Source organism: Nannospalax galili, unplaced genomic scaffold (assembly GCF_000622305.1).
Source record: "Nannospalax galili isolate Female #2095 unplaced genomic scaffold, S.galili_v1.0 scaffold39, whole genome shotgun sequence".
Lineage (NCBI taxonomy): Eukaryota > Metazoa > Chordata > Mammalia > Rodentia > Spalacidae > Nannospalax > Nannospalax galili.
In genome coordinates this window covers 400570-414458 of record NW_008346683.1, presented here as the reverse complement: position 1 = coordinate 414458, position 13889 = coordinate 400570, and the positions used below count along the sequence as shown (strand labels likewise).

General features: G+C 41.6%; 1 protein-coding gene and 1 non-coding gene across 22 annotated transcripts in view; both read right to left on the bottom strand.

The window, feature by feature from the left end:
- The window catches only part of Rbfox2 (RNA binding fox-1 homolog 2), a 288997-nt gene that overhangs the window by 211838 nt on the left and 63270 nt on the right, over positions 1-13889 (bottom strand). Inside the window, exon 1 of one of the 21 annotated variants that reach the window (XM_017800613.2) lies at positions 3491-3570. The exons of the other annotated variants lie outside the window; for them this stretch is intronic. Within the exon in view, the coding sequence (XP_017656102.1) occupies positions 3491-3532 (42 nt within the window). The 5' untranslated portion in view covers positions 3533-3570. Of the gene's footprint in view, positions 1-3490; positions 3571-13889 lie in introns of those variants that run through there. 21 annotated transcript variants of the gene reach the window in all.
- Positions 131-288, bottom strand: LOC115072049. Its single transcript, XR_003851109.1, has one exon. It is a non-coding gene; the product is annotated as a U1 spliceosomal RNA (small nuclear RNA).

Sequence of the window (13889 nt, the reverse complement as noted above, 5' to 3'; positions counted from 1 at the left end):
TTATGTCAATCTCTGTTCAGGAAGAAAATACTCACTGCTTATGACTCAATGATCATCTGATAATTACCACGTTGATTCTTGCTTCAATCTAGGGAACTTTAAACAAAACCTCAGGAAGTTTGATTTTTGGTAGGAAGAAGGTAAAAACAATTTCCCATTCACAAATTGCAGTCAAGTTTCCCCAATTTGGGGAAATTGCAATGGTCAACACATCTAGAATACAATGGGTGAACATTGCCCTGAAAAAAACCACCTTCATGATCACAGTGCCTCCCATTGCCAGACTCTCTAGATCAAGATTTTAAAATCACAAACTTCATTTTCTTAAACACATGGTCAACTATCAGGAATCTGCAGGGCTGTCTCCATCAGCTCTCGTCTTCAGTTTGCCTGAATCCTGTATTCACTCAACTTTTCTTCCTCATGTAGCCCTCCTTGGGAACAGTAAGCATTTTTGTTTTGGTTTGTTTTAGTTTGCTCTTTTGGAGAGAGTCTCTCTGTAGCCCCAGCTGGCCTGGAAATTGCTATTTAGACCAGGCTGGCCTTGATCTCACTGAGCTCTGACTAGATCTGCCTGCCTCTGCCTCCTCAGTGCTGGGATTAAAGGAGTGCACCACCATACCCGGCTTAAGGGGGAACAGTAAACATCTTATGAAAGGCATTTTGTAGGGAAAACCAGGCAAAGAAAAAACATAGTACAATTTTCTGTGTGTACAGTTAAATATTTAAGATTGCTGAGAGACAGATAAATGGCAAGGGACCTACAGAGATGGAATGGAATTGGCACTCACATGGGGCCCTTCTGAGGGAACAGGACTACAGTACAAATCTGTCAAGAAAAGGCTGAAAGAAAGGTGAAAAGGGGAAGGCCCTAACTTATAGACACACCACAATGTGCTATATAATTTATATATATCAGGTCGTGACTTAGGAGTCATCTCCACTATCAAGTGAAGACAGTAAGACTCAGAAAGGTTAAATGAACAAGCAAACAGCCACAACTGTAACTGTTCTTTCCATTACATGCTACAGTGGTTTAGAGCAGAAAAGCCTTTCTTCTCTCTAAGGCCAGGCAATGGGAAGATACGAACAAGCCAGTCTGCAGAAGAGCTTACCCAAATGATTCCTCTTCTGGCAAAGGAAAAAAACCTGTTGTTATCGCCCAGTAATTCCAATATAGAAGAAAAGTGATGCTTCTTAGACTTTAATGTGAAGACTGAGTGCCTTGTTAAAATGCACGCTCTGGAAATCAAATCACAGTGGGTCTTGCATGGCACCTGCAATTCTCACATGTCCAAGAGATGAAGCTTTGGGTACTTAGTCCATACTCTGAATAGATTATTACTCTGAGTGGGTCTCAATCCTAGCTGATAATGGGGCAACCATTTAAAACTACTGAGTTCTGGGCCCTTTCCTTCTGGGTCCCAAGGTATATGGAAAAATCCCGTATTGATTTTAGTATCATACTGGGCCAACTAGACTACACTATCTCAAGATGAAATTCTAACTTATAGTTCTTAATTTCAAGAAATGTATTTTTGTTTTTGCACGTATCTATGTTGTGTGTGCATGTGTAAGCGTGTTTCCATGTGTGGATACACATGTACAGGTGTGTACACAGGTGTGGGGGTGTGCTCGTGCATGTGGAGATTTTAAGATGATAGCAACTGTCTTCTTCAATTGCTTTCTGCATTATTTATCGAGGCAGGGTCTCTTACTGAACCCAGAGTTCATAAGTTGTGGCCAGTCTAGCTAGCTAGTTTGCTCCAGGCTGTCACGCCTGCTTTTACAAAGCTGTTGAAGATTCAAATTCCAATCCTCATCTGCACAGTAAACACTTTATCCACTAAGCCATTTCCTCCAACCCTGTTCTGCTTTTAATAATTCTTTAATAAATTTTATTTATATACTTTGGGGAGGGTAGATATCACAGCATACATGTGAAGGTGAGGGAACAACTTGCAGGAGTCTGTTCTGTCGTATCATGTGGGTTCTTCAGATCAAACTCGGGTTCATCTGGCTTGACAGTCTCCCTCACTGAGCTACCTCACTGGCCCCTATTTTGCTTTTTGACAGAGAGGGTCTCTGTATACAGTCAAGGTGGCCTGGACTTGACATATAGCCCAAGCTGGCCTCAAACTCATAACTGTCCTGCCTCAGCCTCCTCAGTGCTGGGATTCCAAGAGTGTTCCATCATACCCAGCTAAGAAAAATGCAATTATTAATGAAAATAGACAGCAAGCACTAACTGAGAAAACATCAGAAGTCTGAATGTTTTACGTATTAGCTTACTCTACTCTCGAATTGCACTCAAGTCTACTCTTACAGCATCGTCATTCTCATTTTATGTATGTGGGGAAAATGCACCAAGAGACAGCAGCTTGTCCAAGGTCAGGGAGTGACCAGCGAAACAGAGGTTCAGACTTGAGTCAATGTGATTCCAGTATCTGGGCTCTCAGACATACCACTGACACTGAACACTTGAGTAAATAAAGCCAAGCGGGTCACCTCAGAAGATATCATCCTGGAAAGGCAAATGCTCTTAGTCCACATGTTACCATCATTCAAAACATCACTGCTGAACTACAGTGTCCAAGAGCTCTGAATACAGAAATGCCTTCAAAACTGAATCATGCTTGAAACAGCTTTAGCTGGGATACAAATTTGATTGAGTATGGATTTGATTTTCACAAGACGAAATCAGGAAAAGCTAATTCTGATCATGATGCATTTTTAGTGGTAAATTCAATGTTAGAAATGGAAAATGTTTCCATATCACTCGTCTCTGAAACGGACTCCGAATCAGAATTCTTTATGCTTTGCACAATGCTTGTGTCACCAGAGCCAAGGTGACTATTTGAAGGACAATGCTCCTTTGGATGCACAGATGCTGTTACATTTGTTTTCTTTTGAAATCATCCTTTTAGCAATAGCTAAACATGCATTTGTCCTTCACCACCAACATAAGCCTGCGTATGCTCAGAACAGTCGTGAAGCTTGCAGCCTTCCTTTCTGCTGCAAAAGCAACGTCTTTGATTCCAGATTTTAATCCATATGAAAATAAATACTATAATTAAGCATTAATGAAGCATTTAACTGCATGGAGCACATAAAATGAACTGTACAAAGGCAATTAACTATATATCTAAAATATGCATACAAACATCTGCACAGATGAGGGATAAAGGCATACACAAATACTACAGGGATTTAGCTATAAAAAGATATTACATTTTTCTATCTGATGAGCTCCTTTGTTGAATATATCCTTTCTTAACAAAGAAAATGGTCTGCAAATTCAGAATGATTTATGATTTTCTTTCTTTCTTAAATCAGGCATTACTATGGATAAGCCCAATTTCACACACCCTCTCCTTGAACTGGACTCCCCACATCCTACTAAGGGCACAGATCCCCTGTACAAACTCCCCCCCACCCACCCACCCACACACACATACACACACACACACACACACAACTCCCCACCAACCTCACAGGGGTTCCTGGGCTGGTCCATGGAATCTGATGACATCACTCTCTCTTCCTTCCTGGAATTCTAAACCCTGCTGCTCTCCCCTTGCACACAGCTACCATCTCCATGGCAACCTCACCTCCTCCTGCTTCCCTATTGGCTTCATGGAACAGGATACACAAAAAGGTTTTCCGTTATGGCCCCACTGCCCGTCCCCCCAAAAAATGATGCTTCCAACAGGAACCTCAGCTAAATTTAGCTACTTGGGATTCAGAGTCTTATGACTAAGAAAACAGAAATATCCTCCTCTTCCTACATTCCACACTTCCCTCAACCCCACCCCAAAGCGGGTGTTTCACCTTCTCTCTGGCCCCCAACCCAAAAGCAAACAGCAGTATCTACTGAACCTTAAAAGCAACCAGACTGCCTAACCCACATACAAGGCTGCCACAGGGAAAATTCTCTCACTCACCTCCTCCCATCAGAAGAGGAAAAAAAGACAGAACAAAAAGAAAATCACACCCAAAACTAGCTGGGGCATTTCATGCACAGACCATCAGTCTCTGCTGCCTCCTTCCACCTCAAGTCAAGGAGCGGGAATGCCATGCCTAACGGCAGAATAGTATCTGCCCTTCAAGACAGAATTTTCTTTCTATTTGCTGGATATGTCTTCCATCATAGAAGAAATGGAGGTGGGGAAGTGAGGTAGAAAGTCTACACACTCCTATGACCACAGACACTAAGTCTCGAACTGAAAATTCTGGGTCTGAACTCTGATTTTCATCTCAGAGACTGACCAACTATGGAAACTAGAATTAGTTCTCACACACTTCATCTAAAAAGTAGCTCCCACACAGTGATGTTCTAAGAATTTCTGACAAAATTAACACAAAGTAGTTTAGGTCCCTGAGCCAAAGGTACTGAATAAGGAGAGTATGGTGACACCATGATTAGCAAAATTCTGCTAGAAGCAGAACATGAGTTTCTAGGAAATCACCATTTCATAACAATCATAGCTCTCTACAAAATGCACATCAGTTCTCAAACACCTCTTATGAAGGTTAAACCTAGTACCTGGAAAAAAATGAACCAATTTGTGCCTAGTACTCATTCTGAAGCTGGCCCTATCCTCCCCCTCCTTTTTTTTTTGAGACAGACAAGAAGGTGTGGATGTCAGTGCTTCACCCTGCTTTAGTTACTTCAGGAGGCCAATGAGAAGCCAATGCTTTTCAGTAAAAGCAGCTTATTTTACTTACTTACTTATTTATTTATTTATTTATTTATTTATTTATTTTATTTATTTTTATTGAAAGGGTCTCCTTGTAGCCCCAACTGGCCTGGAACTCACTATGTAGACCAGGCTTGGCCTCCATCTCAGAGACCCACCTACCTCTGCCTCTCGAGTGCTGGGATTAAAGGTATACGCCACCATGTCTGATTCTATTTCATTTCTTAATCCAAACTCTAATTCTGAAATGGCTCTCACTCTCCCTAAGTAATGTGTGAATAGGAGGCAGAACTTTGTTTCTCAGTTCAGCTGTCCACATCCAATTCAGGGAAGAAATTCTTCCTAGAGCCATATTGCTCAACATTACATCAAATCAGTGGCTATGTCCTATATGACTCTGAGGAACAAAGCATAAATTGTGACCAAATAGGAATGGCTCCAAGCATGTCCAGGTCTTGTAGTAAGAAAGAGGATGGGTATTACTAAGACACACCCAAGAAAACTGTAGTTTTAGTGTGGGGGCAGAGCTCCAGAGTACCCTCTTTTCAACTAATAGAGAACCTAGAATAAGTTTCCCAAGTGCAGTGGAAAACACCGAAGAATGTAACATGCACTAATAAACAACCAATATCTGAATTCCGCGCGCACAGGGCGGACACACACACAGACGGGAAAGACAACATGACGACTAGAGTATAATTAGCTTGTCTCTGAAATAGACGCTTTCTTCCTTTACTCCCTGTTAGCTAACAAGCCAGTCCTTGTGTGAAACTACTCCTATGTACAACTCTATTCGAATGACTCCATAGGTTGACTATGACGAGCACAACTCTTAACACTCAAAACAGAAGGTCACCTTATTGTACACGGGAAGACTAAAGCAGCCTCTGAGAAAGCCCATCATAAGTTACAGGGCCTTCACTATGAAATCTATCAGCAATGGTCTGGATTAAGTGCACTGCTGTAATTAAAATTCTACTTACCACTCTTTCATTCAAATATGCATTAAGGGCCCTTATGATGTGTCAGGGGCTTAAAAATAAGACAAATTGGGAAGTTGTATATACTCTTTTTTAAAATTTTTATTTATTTATTTATTTATTTTTATTTTATGTGTATGAATGTTATGCTTATATGTGTGTAAGTGCACCCATGTCATGCAATGCCTGCAGAGGTCAGGAGAAGGCATCGGATTCCCTTGGAATTCTAATTATGGACATTGTTAGTAGCCATGTGGGTGCTAGGAATCGAACTCCTCTGTAAGAGTACAGTGGCTCTTAACTGCTGAGTCACCTCTCCAGTCCCACTCTGCAAATGGAAATAAAGTTCCACCTACACCAGTGCATCTAATACATACCTCAGATCTGTTTGAACGCTTAGAGTCTATACATTTTTCTACTCCCATTGTCAAAGTTGGAAAGAAACATTTAATAATCATTTTTTATCTATGTTCTCTTAGATCATCAATAAAATGTAAATTTTTTTACATGAAGGTCAAAGCCATACTTTTTATGTATTACTGACCACATTAAACTCTAAGCAAGCACTCAATAGTTATTATTATTCTAATCCCATTATTCAAAACTTCTGAACAAAATGGTAATGATTCGTCTCAGATCTTTTTAAATTAAAAGTAGCTTGAGAAATTACATGCTAAAGTGAAATAATAAAACTTCAGATAACATATTCTGGAATTTATTTTTATTTTTGTGTATGCCTGCATGTAGATAGATGCACCTGTGTCGTGCAATGCCCACAGAGGTCAGAAGAGGGCATTGGAGCCCCTGAAACTGGAGTTACTGATGGTTGCTAGCCATTGTATGGGTGCTGGGAATTGAACCCAAGTCCTCCGCAAGAACAGCCAGTGCTCTTAACCTCTGAGCCACCTCTCCAGCTCCAAATGCTGGAATTTAAATTTCTTATATTTGAGATGTAACTTAACCACTGTCAATGTTCACACTGACCCAGTCACCATGTCATAAGGCTGACACGGTCTTGTTTTGCTCTCTACTTGGGAGCAAAAGTTGTTTCTGCTAAAGTACTAGGAATGGAACCCAAGCCTCACACATGCCAAGCATGGGCAACTTGCCACTGAGCTCTGCCCTAACCTCTCGTCTGTTGGATTTAATCCACAAACCCTAAAGCAGTTAGTACCTATACATTCAGAGTTATGATTTCCACATTCTACATATAGAACTAGAGCATTTCTGTAAGGATTCCACTAAAATTAAATCAGGTCATCAAAGAACCATGCCAAAGAGGCCAAAGTCCTATATCTGATATCCATGGAAACCAGTTAGTGTTACTTTCCTCTATAACCACATACACAGCAAAGTTTTATACTATGGGGGGGGGGATTTGAATGAGAATGTCCCTTACAGGCTCCAAGTATTTGGACATTTTGTCCCCAGTTGGTGGCACTGTTTTGGGAGGTTTTAGGCGATGCGGCCTTGCAGAAGGAAGCTCATCACTGAGGAGCAGGCTATGAGAGTTCTAAAGCTTTCCAGATTTCCAGTTGCCTGCTTCCTGTGCCTGCTTGAAGATGTGACTGATAGCTCAACTTTCTGCTCTGGCTACCTCCTGCCACCATACTTCCCCCACACCATTATGGACTCTAACCTGAAACTGTAAGCCACAAAAACTCTTCCTTTGCTAAGTTGCCTTGGTCACATGTCTTAACACAGAAACAGAAAAGGGACTAATGCATGGGGAGAGTAATCAAAAACTGGCTAGTTCAAGAGATGGCATGAAGCATGCATGAGCAGGATTCAAATATTTAGATAAAGGAGGAAGGTAGGGCATCCAGGGATGAAGAACAAAGACTTAGAGAGGTAGGGAAGCAAGCCAACACGACAAACCTGGAGAACTTTTCAGGTATTTTAGGAAGGCAAGGTTGAAAGTTGAGAGAAAAGGCCAGGTAACAGAGGACAAGGAAAACTCAAGATTTCCCACATCAGGTCAGATTTTCCTAAAATGGCTTTTCTCTGTTAAATCTCCATAAAGTAATGGGTCTAACTAAGCATTTTAATACCACATGGAAATTACTTTCCTTTAGCGTCTGCATAACAAAATTAAAGTCCAAAATGAGGTACATCCTGAAAATGAAGTCTCCAGTGGCTAAAAACCCATATGATTCTGTTGTCTGTAGAAATTCAAATTTGCTGCCCTGTGAGGACAGATAATATTTTCCTACTCTTCAACAGTACAGCTTAATCAATTATCTTTTCCTATGCTTCTTTAATTAAAAAAAAAATCATTGTTCATTGATTATTTGACAGGAAAATTAAGATTAAAAGACAAAAAGCCCCTTCATCCCTATACAATACTCTAACACATAAACATACAAATGTTTGTGCACACACATCCTACCAGTTGGACAGGCAAAGGATAGTACAAGCATGAGAAGCAAGCCACCTATCAGTTATAACAATCCAAGGTATGCACCACCATGCCCTGCTTGTAGCATTCTTTTTACTTTATTTTAGGGCCAGATCTCACCAAATTGCTCAGGCTACCTGAGCAATTCTCCTGCCTCAGCCTCTCAAGCAACTGGGATTCCAAGTCGGTGCCACAAGGCTCAGCTCAACAAAATGTTCAAAGTCAGTTCCACTGATCCAAGATAATGGACAAAGGCTTGGCCAAAACCCAATAAACCAGTACCATGAATTCTGCATGAAAAACAGGTGTAGTCTTTGCTCTCATAAAGTTTAGTCAACTTGGGGCAGAAGACATTATACTAAGCAAACCGTTACAGGTCATGGTAAACATCCAAAAAAGGTCTAAGAAGTCTTCAGAGTAAGCCTACCCAGAGTAAGCTAATTCACTACTTCCTGGCAATTCCAACTATGCTTGTCCAAGGTCTACTATTATATCCAAAACAACCCACCCCAACTTTTGAACATTGTCTCTGCTCAGGCAAATCAGCAGATTTCAGGGCAAAGTCTGAATTCAGAGCTATACACGGGGTGCCTCTCACAGCACAGAATTTTACATCATTTAACTAGGACACAACCTAAAGGTAGCCAAGAGCTGTCAATGACACAGGGTCCCAAGAGCCTCATGTGCTGCTCCACCACAATACCCTAGAAGATAATGAGTTGTGTCTGTTCACCTGCTCATCAGAACTGCCATCCTGCGGTTTCAAAGCTGCTTTTTAGACAAATACATGTTACTCTGTAATTGTGCCAATAAAAAATTCAACTTAAGAAAACCCATCTCTGGGAGGACTGGTCTTTCTAAAAAACAATGAGTGAATGGCTTGCCTCATCCTCTTGCCAATATTAGGGTAGGTTGATGGGCTTCAGTGGATGGACCCACACTGAAGGACATTTGGGGACACACACACACACACACACACACACACACACACACACACACACACACACACACACGTCAGAGGCAGAAGTTAGCATTTTTAACAAGGGAAGAGGAGCAAAAACAGTTTTAAATGATTTTTTACATCTTTTAAATCACTATATCCTCTGAGAGAATAATTTTGGAGAAAGCTTTGGTAGCTACCTCTAACTCAGAAGGTAGAAGAATATGTACTGTACCACCTTTGAACACAGAATGCAAAGGAGTTAAGCCTGTTCTGATGCTGGCTCTGTGACACTGGGGGAGCAGAGTTTTCCTATGTGCAAGTAGAAACGAGGCCACTGACCTGAGAGTTCTCAAGAACAAATGAGAGAAGTCTGGGGCTTGACATATAACAGCTACTCAAAAAGTAGAATGCCTTAGCTACCTTTTCTTCACAGCTACTGGGAAGAGTTTGCCAAAAAAAAAAAAAAGGGTAAGAAAGAGGATCTTGGGTAACTGACAGCACTATAACAAACAGCTAATGGCTTTAGGTATGGGCAACTTCCTTCAGCAGCAAAACTATGTCGTTAAGGTTCCTATGACAAAAGTGACCCAGATGGGGCTGGAGAGATGGCTCAGCAGTTACACTGTCTGCTCTTGTAGAGGACCCGGGTTCAGTTCCCAGCACCCACATGGCAGCTAACAATGGTTCCAAAGGATCCCACACCTTCTTCTGACCTCTGTGAGCACTGCATGACACGGCAGCACTTACACACATGTAAGCAATATACTCATTCACATAAAAAGTAAAATTAATTTTTCTGGGGCTGGAGAGATAGTACAGCAGTTAAGAATACTGACTGTTCTTGCAGAAGACCCGGGTTCGAATCCCAGCACCCACATGGGAGCTAACAACTGTCCGTAACTCCAGTTCCAGGGGATCCAACACTCTCTTCTGTCCTCCGTGGGCATTGCATGACACAGGTGTACTTACCTACATGCAGTCAATAAATGCATACACATAAAATAAAAATAATATTTTTAAAGCAAAATTAATTTTAAAAATTTAAAAACATATATAATCCAGACATTCCACTTAACTACTCAGAAACAGGGTAAAATTTTTTCATCAGACAGTATGTTTCATGTTTGGCTCAAGAAAAAAAAATGTAAGTTACATAAAACAAATTTTAGAGGATGGAGGGAGGGAGGAACAGAAAGGGCCAGCCAGGGAGATGGCTCAGTGGGTAAAGGTACTTGCTGCCAAACCCGACGACCTGAGTTCAATTCCCAGAACCCAGGTGGTTCAAGGAGAAACCCAGCTCCTGCAAGTTGTCTTCTGACAATTAAGCTACAATGGATTAGAATGAAATTGCAAAGACCCAAATGAACCCCAGGGATAGAGCAGAGTTTCTGCAATCATCAGCTAGATCCAGAAAACTGAGAGTTGATATCAGCACACTCTCAAGTCATTAGGCATCTGAACCAAAATAGAAAATCAAGTATATACATAAAATACATTCCTGATGGAGTCTAGAAGGCCCAAAAGAATAATTCATAGAGCCTGCAGCTGAGCATCACAGAATCCTCTTTTAAGCAGGGCAGAGGCCAAAGATATACTGTGGTAGTTGGGAAGACAGCCAAATTCAAGCCAATGTCGGAGCACAGCAGGCACAGTGCTTTGGAAACAATGGTGCACGGGATCTGAGTGCAAAACACCTTCCTTCCACTGGGTTTAAAGTCACTGTCAAACTCACCCTTTGGCACAAACACAGCCTATGATACTCAGTTTACAACATGAATAAACCATCCCACATAATATTCTGAACCACTCAGGAAGGTTGCCAAGATATTTTAAAAATTAAAAATAAAGAGTGTCTTGGCTTTCCAAAAGTCTAGTTTACATTCCAACCAACTACTCTCAGCCACTTCTCCCCCGAACCCACCCCACCCTCAAAGCCTTTCCTAAATATTCAGATTCAGAATCTGCCTTTATTTGACCACTCTTGCCTCTTTCTCTTCTGTTCCTAAGGGGAGGGAAGCCAGGGATGAGGAAAGATCGGCTAAGAAAAAGAGGCACAAAGAGAACAGGACACGCCCTGGCTACTCTGAGCTCCAGAAATAAGGGCTGTTTCTGATTAGGTGAGTACAATTGCAGAGCTGCACAGGAAGTGCTCAGGGGGCCCTCTTGGTCAGGCTCAACCCAAACACACTGAAAACCTTTGTACTGGAGCAGACCCATCTGGAATCAGTTAGGACCAGGCTTCTATAGGCCTTTCCTTTAAAGACAAAAAAAAGAAAAGAAGAAACAAAGGAAAGAAAAAACTAATCTTCTCCTACCTCCCGAAATCCTCCTTCAGAATGTATTTCTCCATCTCTTCCTGAGGGAGCCACAAACACACGAGTCATACGAAAACAGAAAGTGTTTGGAACCAGGCATTCTCCCAGGGCCAGCAGTCCCCAGAAAACTACAGCATTCATGCAACTAAAATTCCTTTTTGACAATTAGCATTTTTAGATGCTATTTTTAGAAATTCAAAGTGCTCCACTTTTTAAAAGAGCTTTAAAAGAAGCTATTTTTTATGAAACTTCTTGCATTTTATCCTGTTTTCTAAATTGTGCAAAAGTACAAAAAAAGAAATTGGCCTAGCTATCTTAGCATTCAAAAAGAAAGTATTTTTCCACTTACAATCCTAAGTTAATTGCCAACATTTGTTTTTTCAGGAAGTCAATTTTTGTTGATGCTTTCTATTAAAAACTGGGAATTCTCTGGTAGCATGGCAGCCACCTGGGACTAAACTCGGAAGATCTGAGTCTTGATAACAGTCATGGTGGTCACTCACTAGCCATTACTTAACTTTCCCGGATCTCTCTCTTTTTTAACCAGTAAAATGTGTGTAGCAGTTTCTATTAGCACCCAACCCCCTCAAATACCACATACTCAATAAAGCCTAAGTATAGATGGGACCCATCACTTCAAGGCAGCTTCTTATTCCCCCAAACTGTAGAATGTAGTGGGGAGAATGGGCACATTCTGTCAGTCATCCCTTTTACAGGTGCTTAGAGACCAACAACCAGGCAGGTGGGATACCGGGCTCAAGGAAGAAGTGTCATGCTCGTCACCTGGACCTAGCAACCTAAGAGAAGTACAGCACCAAGACAAAGAGAACTAAATGTACAAATAAGTTCCTGAACTAGAACCATGTCTTCTGTGTTCAGTTTAAAAGCTTCTTCTTTATGTAACTGATTCAGTAAGTGCTGAATCTACCAAGAAGGCCAGATTCTCAGAAGAAAAAAAGACCAAAACCTGCCCTACACCTCAGGAAGCTAGTCTACAGGAGAGGTACAGGTGTTCAAAGGTAACTTTACCTTATACTCATGAGTAAAGCTAGCCTTTCATATACAGGCGCTCCGACCATAAAATGGAGACTTGGGGGAACCAACATCTGATACGAACATATACAGATTTTTGTCATTCCGTAAACAATACAGTACAGGAACTATTTACAGAGTGTTATACTCTAAGAGACAAGTGATCTAGAGATGACTACAGACACGTGGGAGAACGCCTAGGTTAACCACAAATGCCAGGCCATTAGAGATATGGGACTTGAGCATCTGAGGGCTTTAGGATCTCCTTATGAAGTGAGGGAGTCCTTAAATACCATGGGACATCTATGTTGTATCACAAATGATAAAGATTTATAACAATCCAGTGACTAACGTTCTATCTACAAGCCTTCCTTAAGGGGCGACATCTTTTTGAGGATGCTTTCTCTCATCTTCCTTCAGTTAATCTGTTATGAGAGGTTAACAAATCTGAAAATTATACTCACCATGAAATTTACAGGCTAGCACTTAAATGGTCTAACCTTCCCATGGGGTCAACATATGTTTAAGTAGCTTCTAACCACAGAGAGAGGCACACCTACATAGCCCATACCCCAGGCCATATAGTTACTACAGCAGAGAACCAAGACTGTGTCAACAGGAGTGCCAATTAGACCCACAGCCAGCCAGGAACCTTGGGCTGGGTTCTAGACACTGACACCAGCAAGCAACTAAAATCTGGGGATTAACCCTTCATTTGCTGACAGCCTTGCCCTCAAATACAACTAAGACGGCAGAGACTGCCACCGACCACATGTAGGTTTCTGAAGAGAGTCCATCCATACACATAATACCCACTCTTCTCTCCAGTCAATGTGAAAGATGTTTCCTCACAACAAAAACTGATCTGATCTAGCTCTCAGAGGACATGCCCTTAGCGTTTCATGCCCTTAGAAAAGAAAATCAAGCCACAAAGTCCGAGATCACATTCTTTAGCAGCTTATGTCCTAAGTTACTTGCAGGCATGGTGGGCTCTTACAGGATGCTGAGTGGGGTTCTCCATTAAGATCCCTAAAAACAGTCCTCAATTAGTTTGACCTCATTCCTCCCTACACCATGCGCCGTTGGCGTGTAGGTATCGGATTATTCAGCCGTAGTTAACGTCTCGGCAGATGTGGGTTACTGATGAGAAGGCTGTGAGGGTGTCGGATGTGTAGTGTATTGCTAGGAATAATCCGGTAACGATTTGTAGTGGCAAGACTTCAAAGAAATTGAGAGAGAAGAATCCATGTGGTAGGGTTTCAAAAACAGTAAGGTCAGACTTACTGGTGGACAGTGGAAAACTGAACAGTAGGGGGCGCAGCTGAGAGGCCCAGTTCTCTCTAAAACAGTGCACTTAAAAGTAGAGAGAGAACTTGGCAGCTGGGCTGACTCCCAAACCAACTCTGAGCAAAACTGGACTGGTCAGGATTCTTCCTGGCAAACAGCAGGAGAAGGGGCCAATCAAAGCTCTAGGCTCTGCCAAATAAGTGCAGCCTTTTCCTTAAAGGGAAATACTTTAAG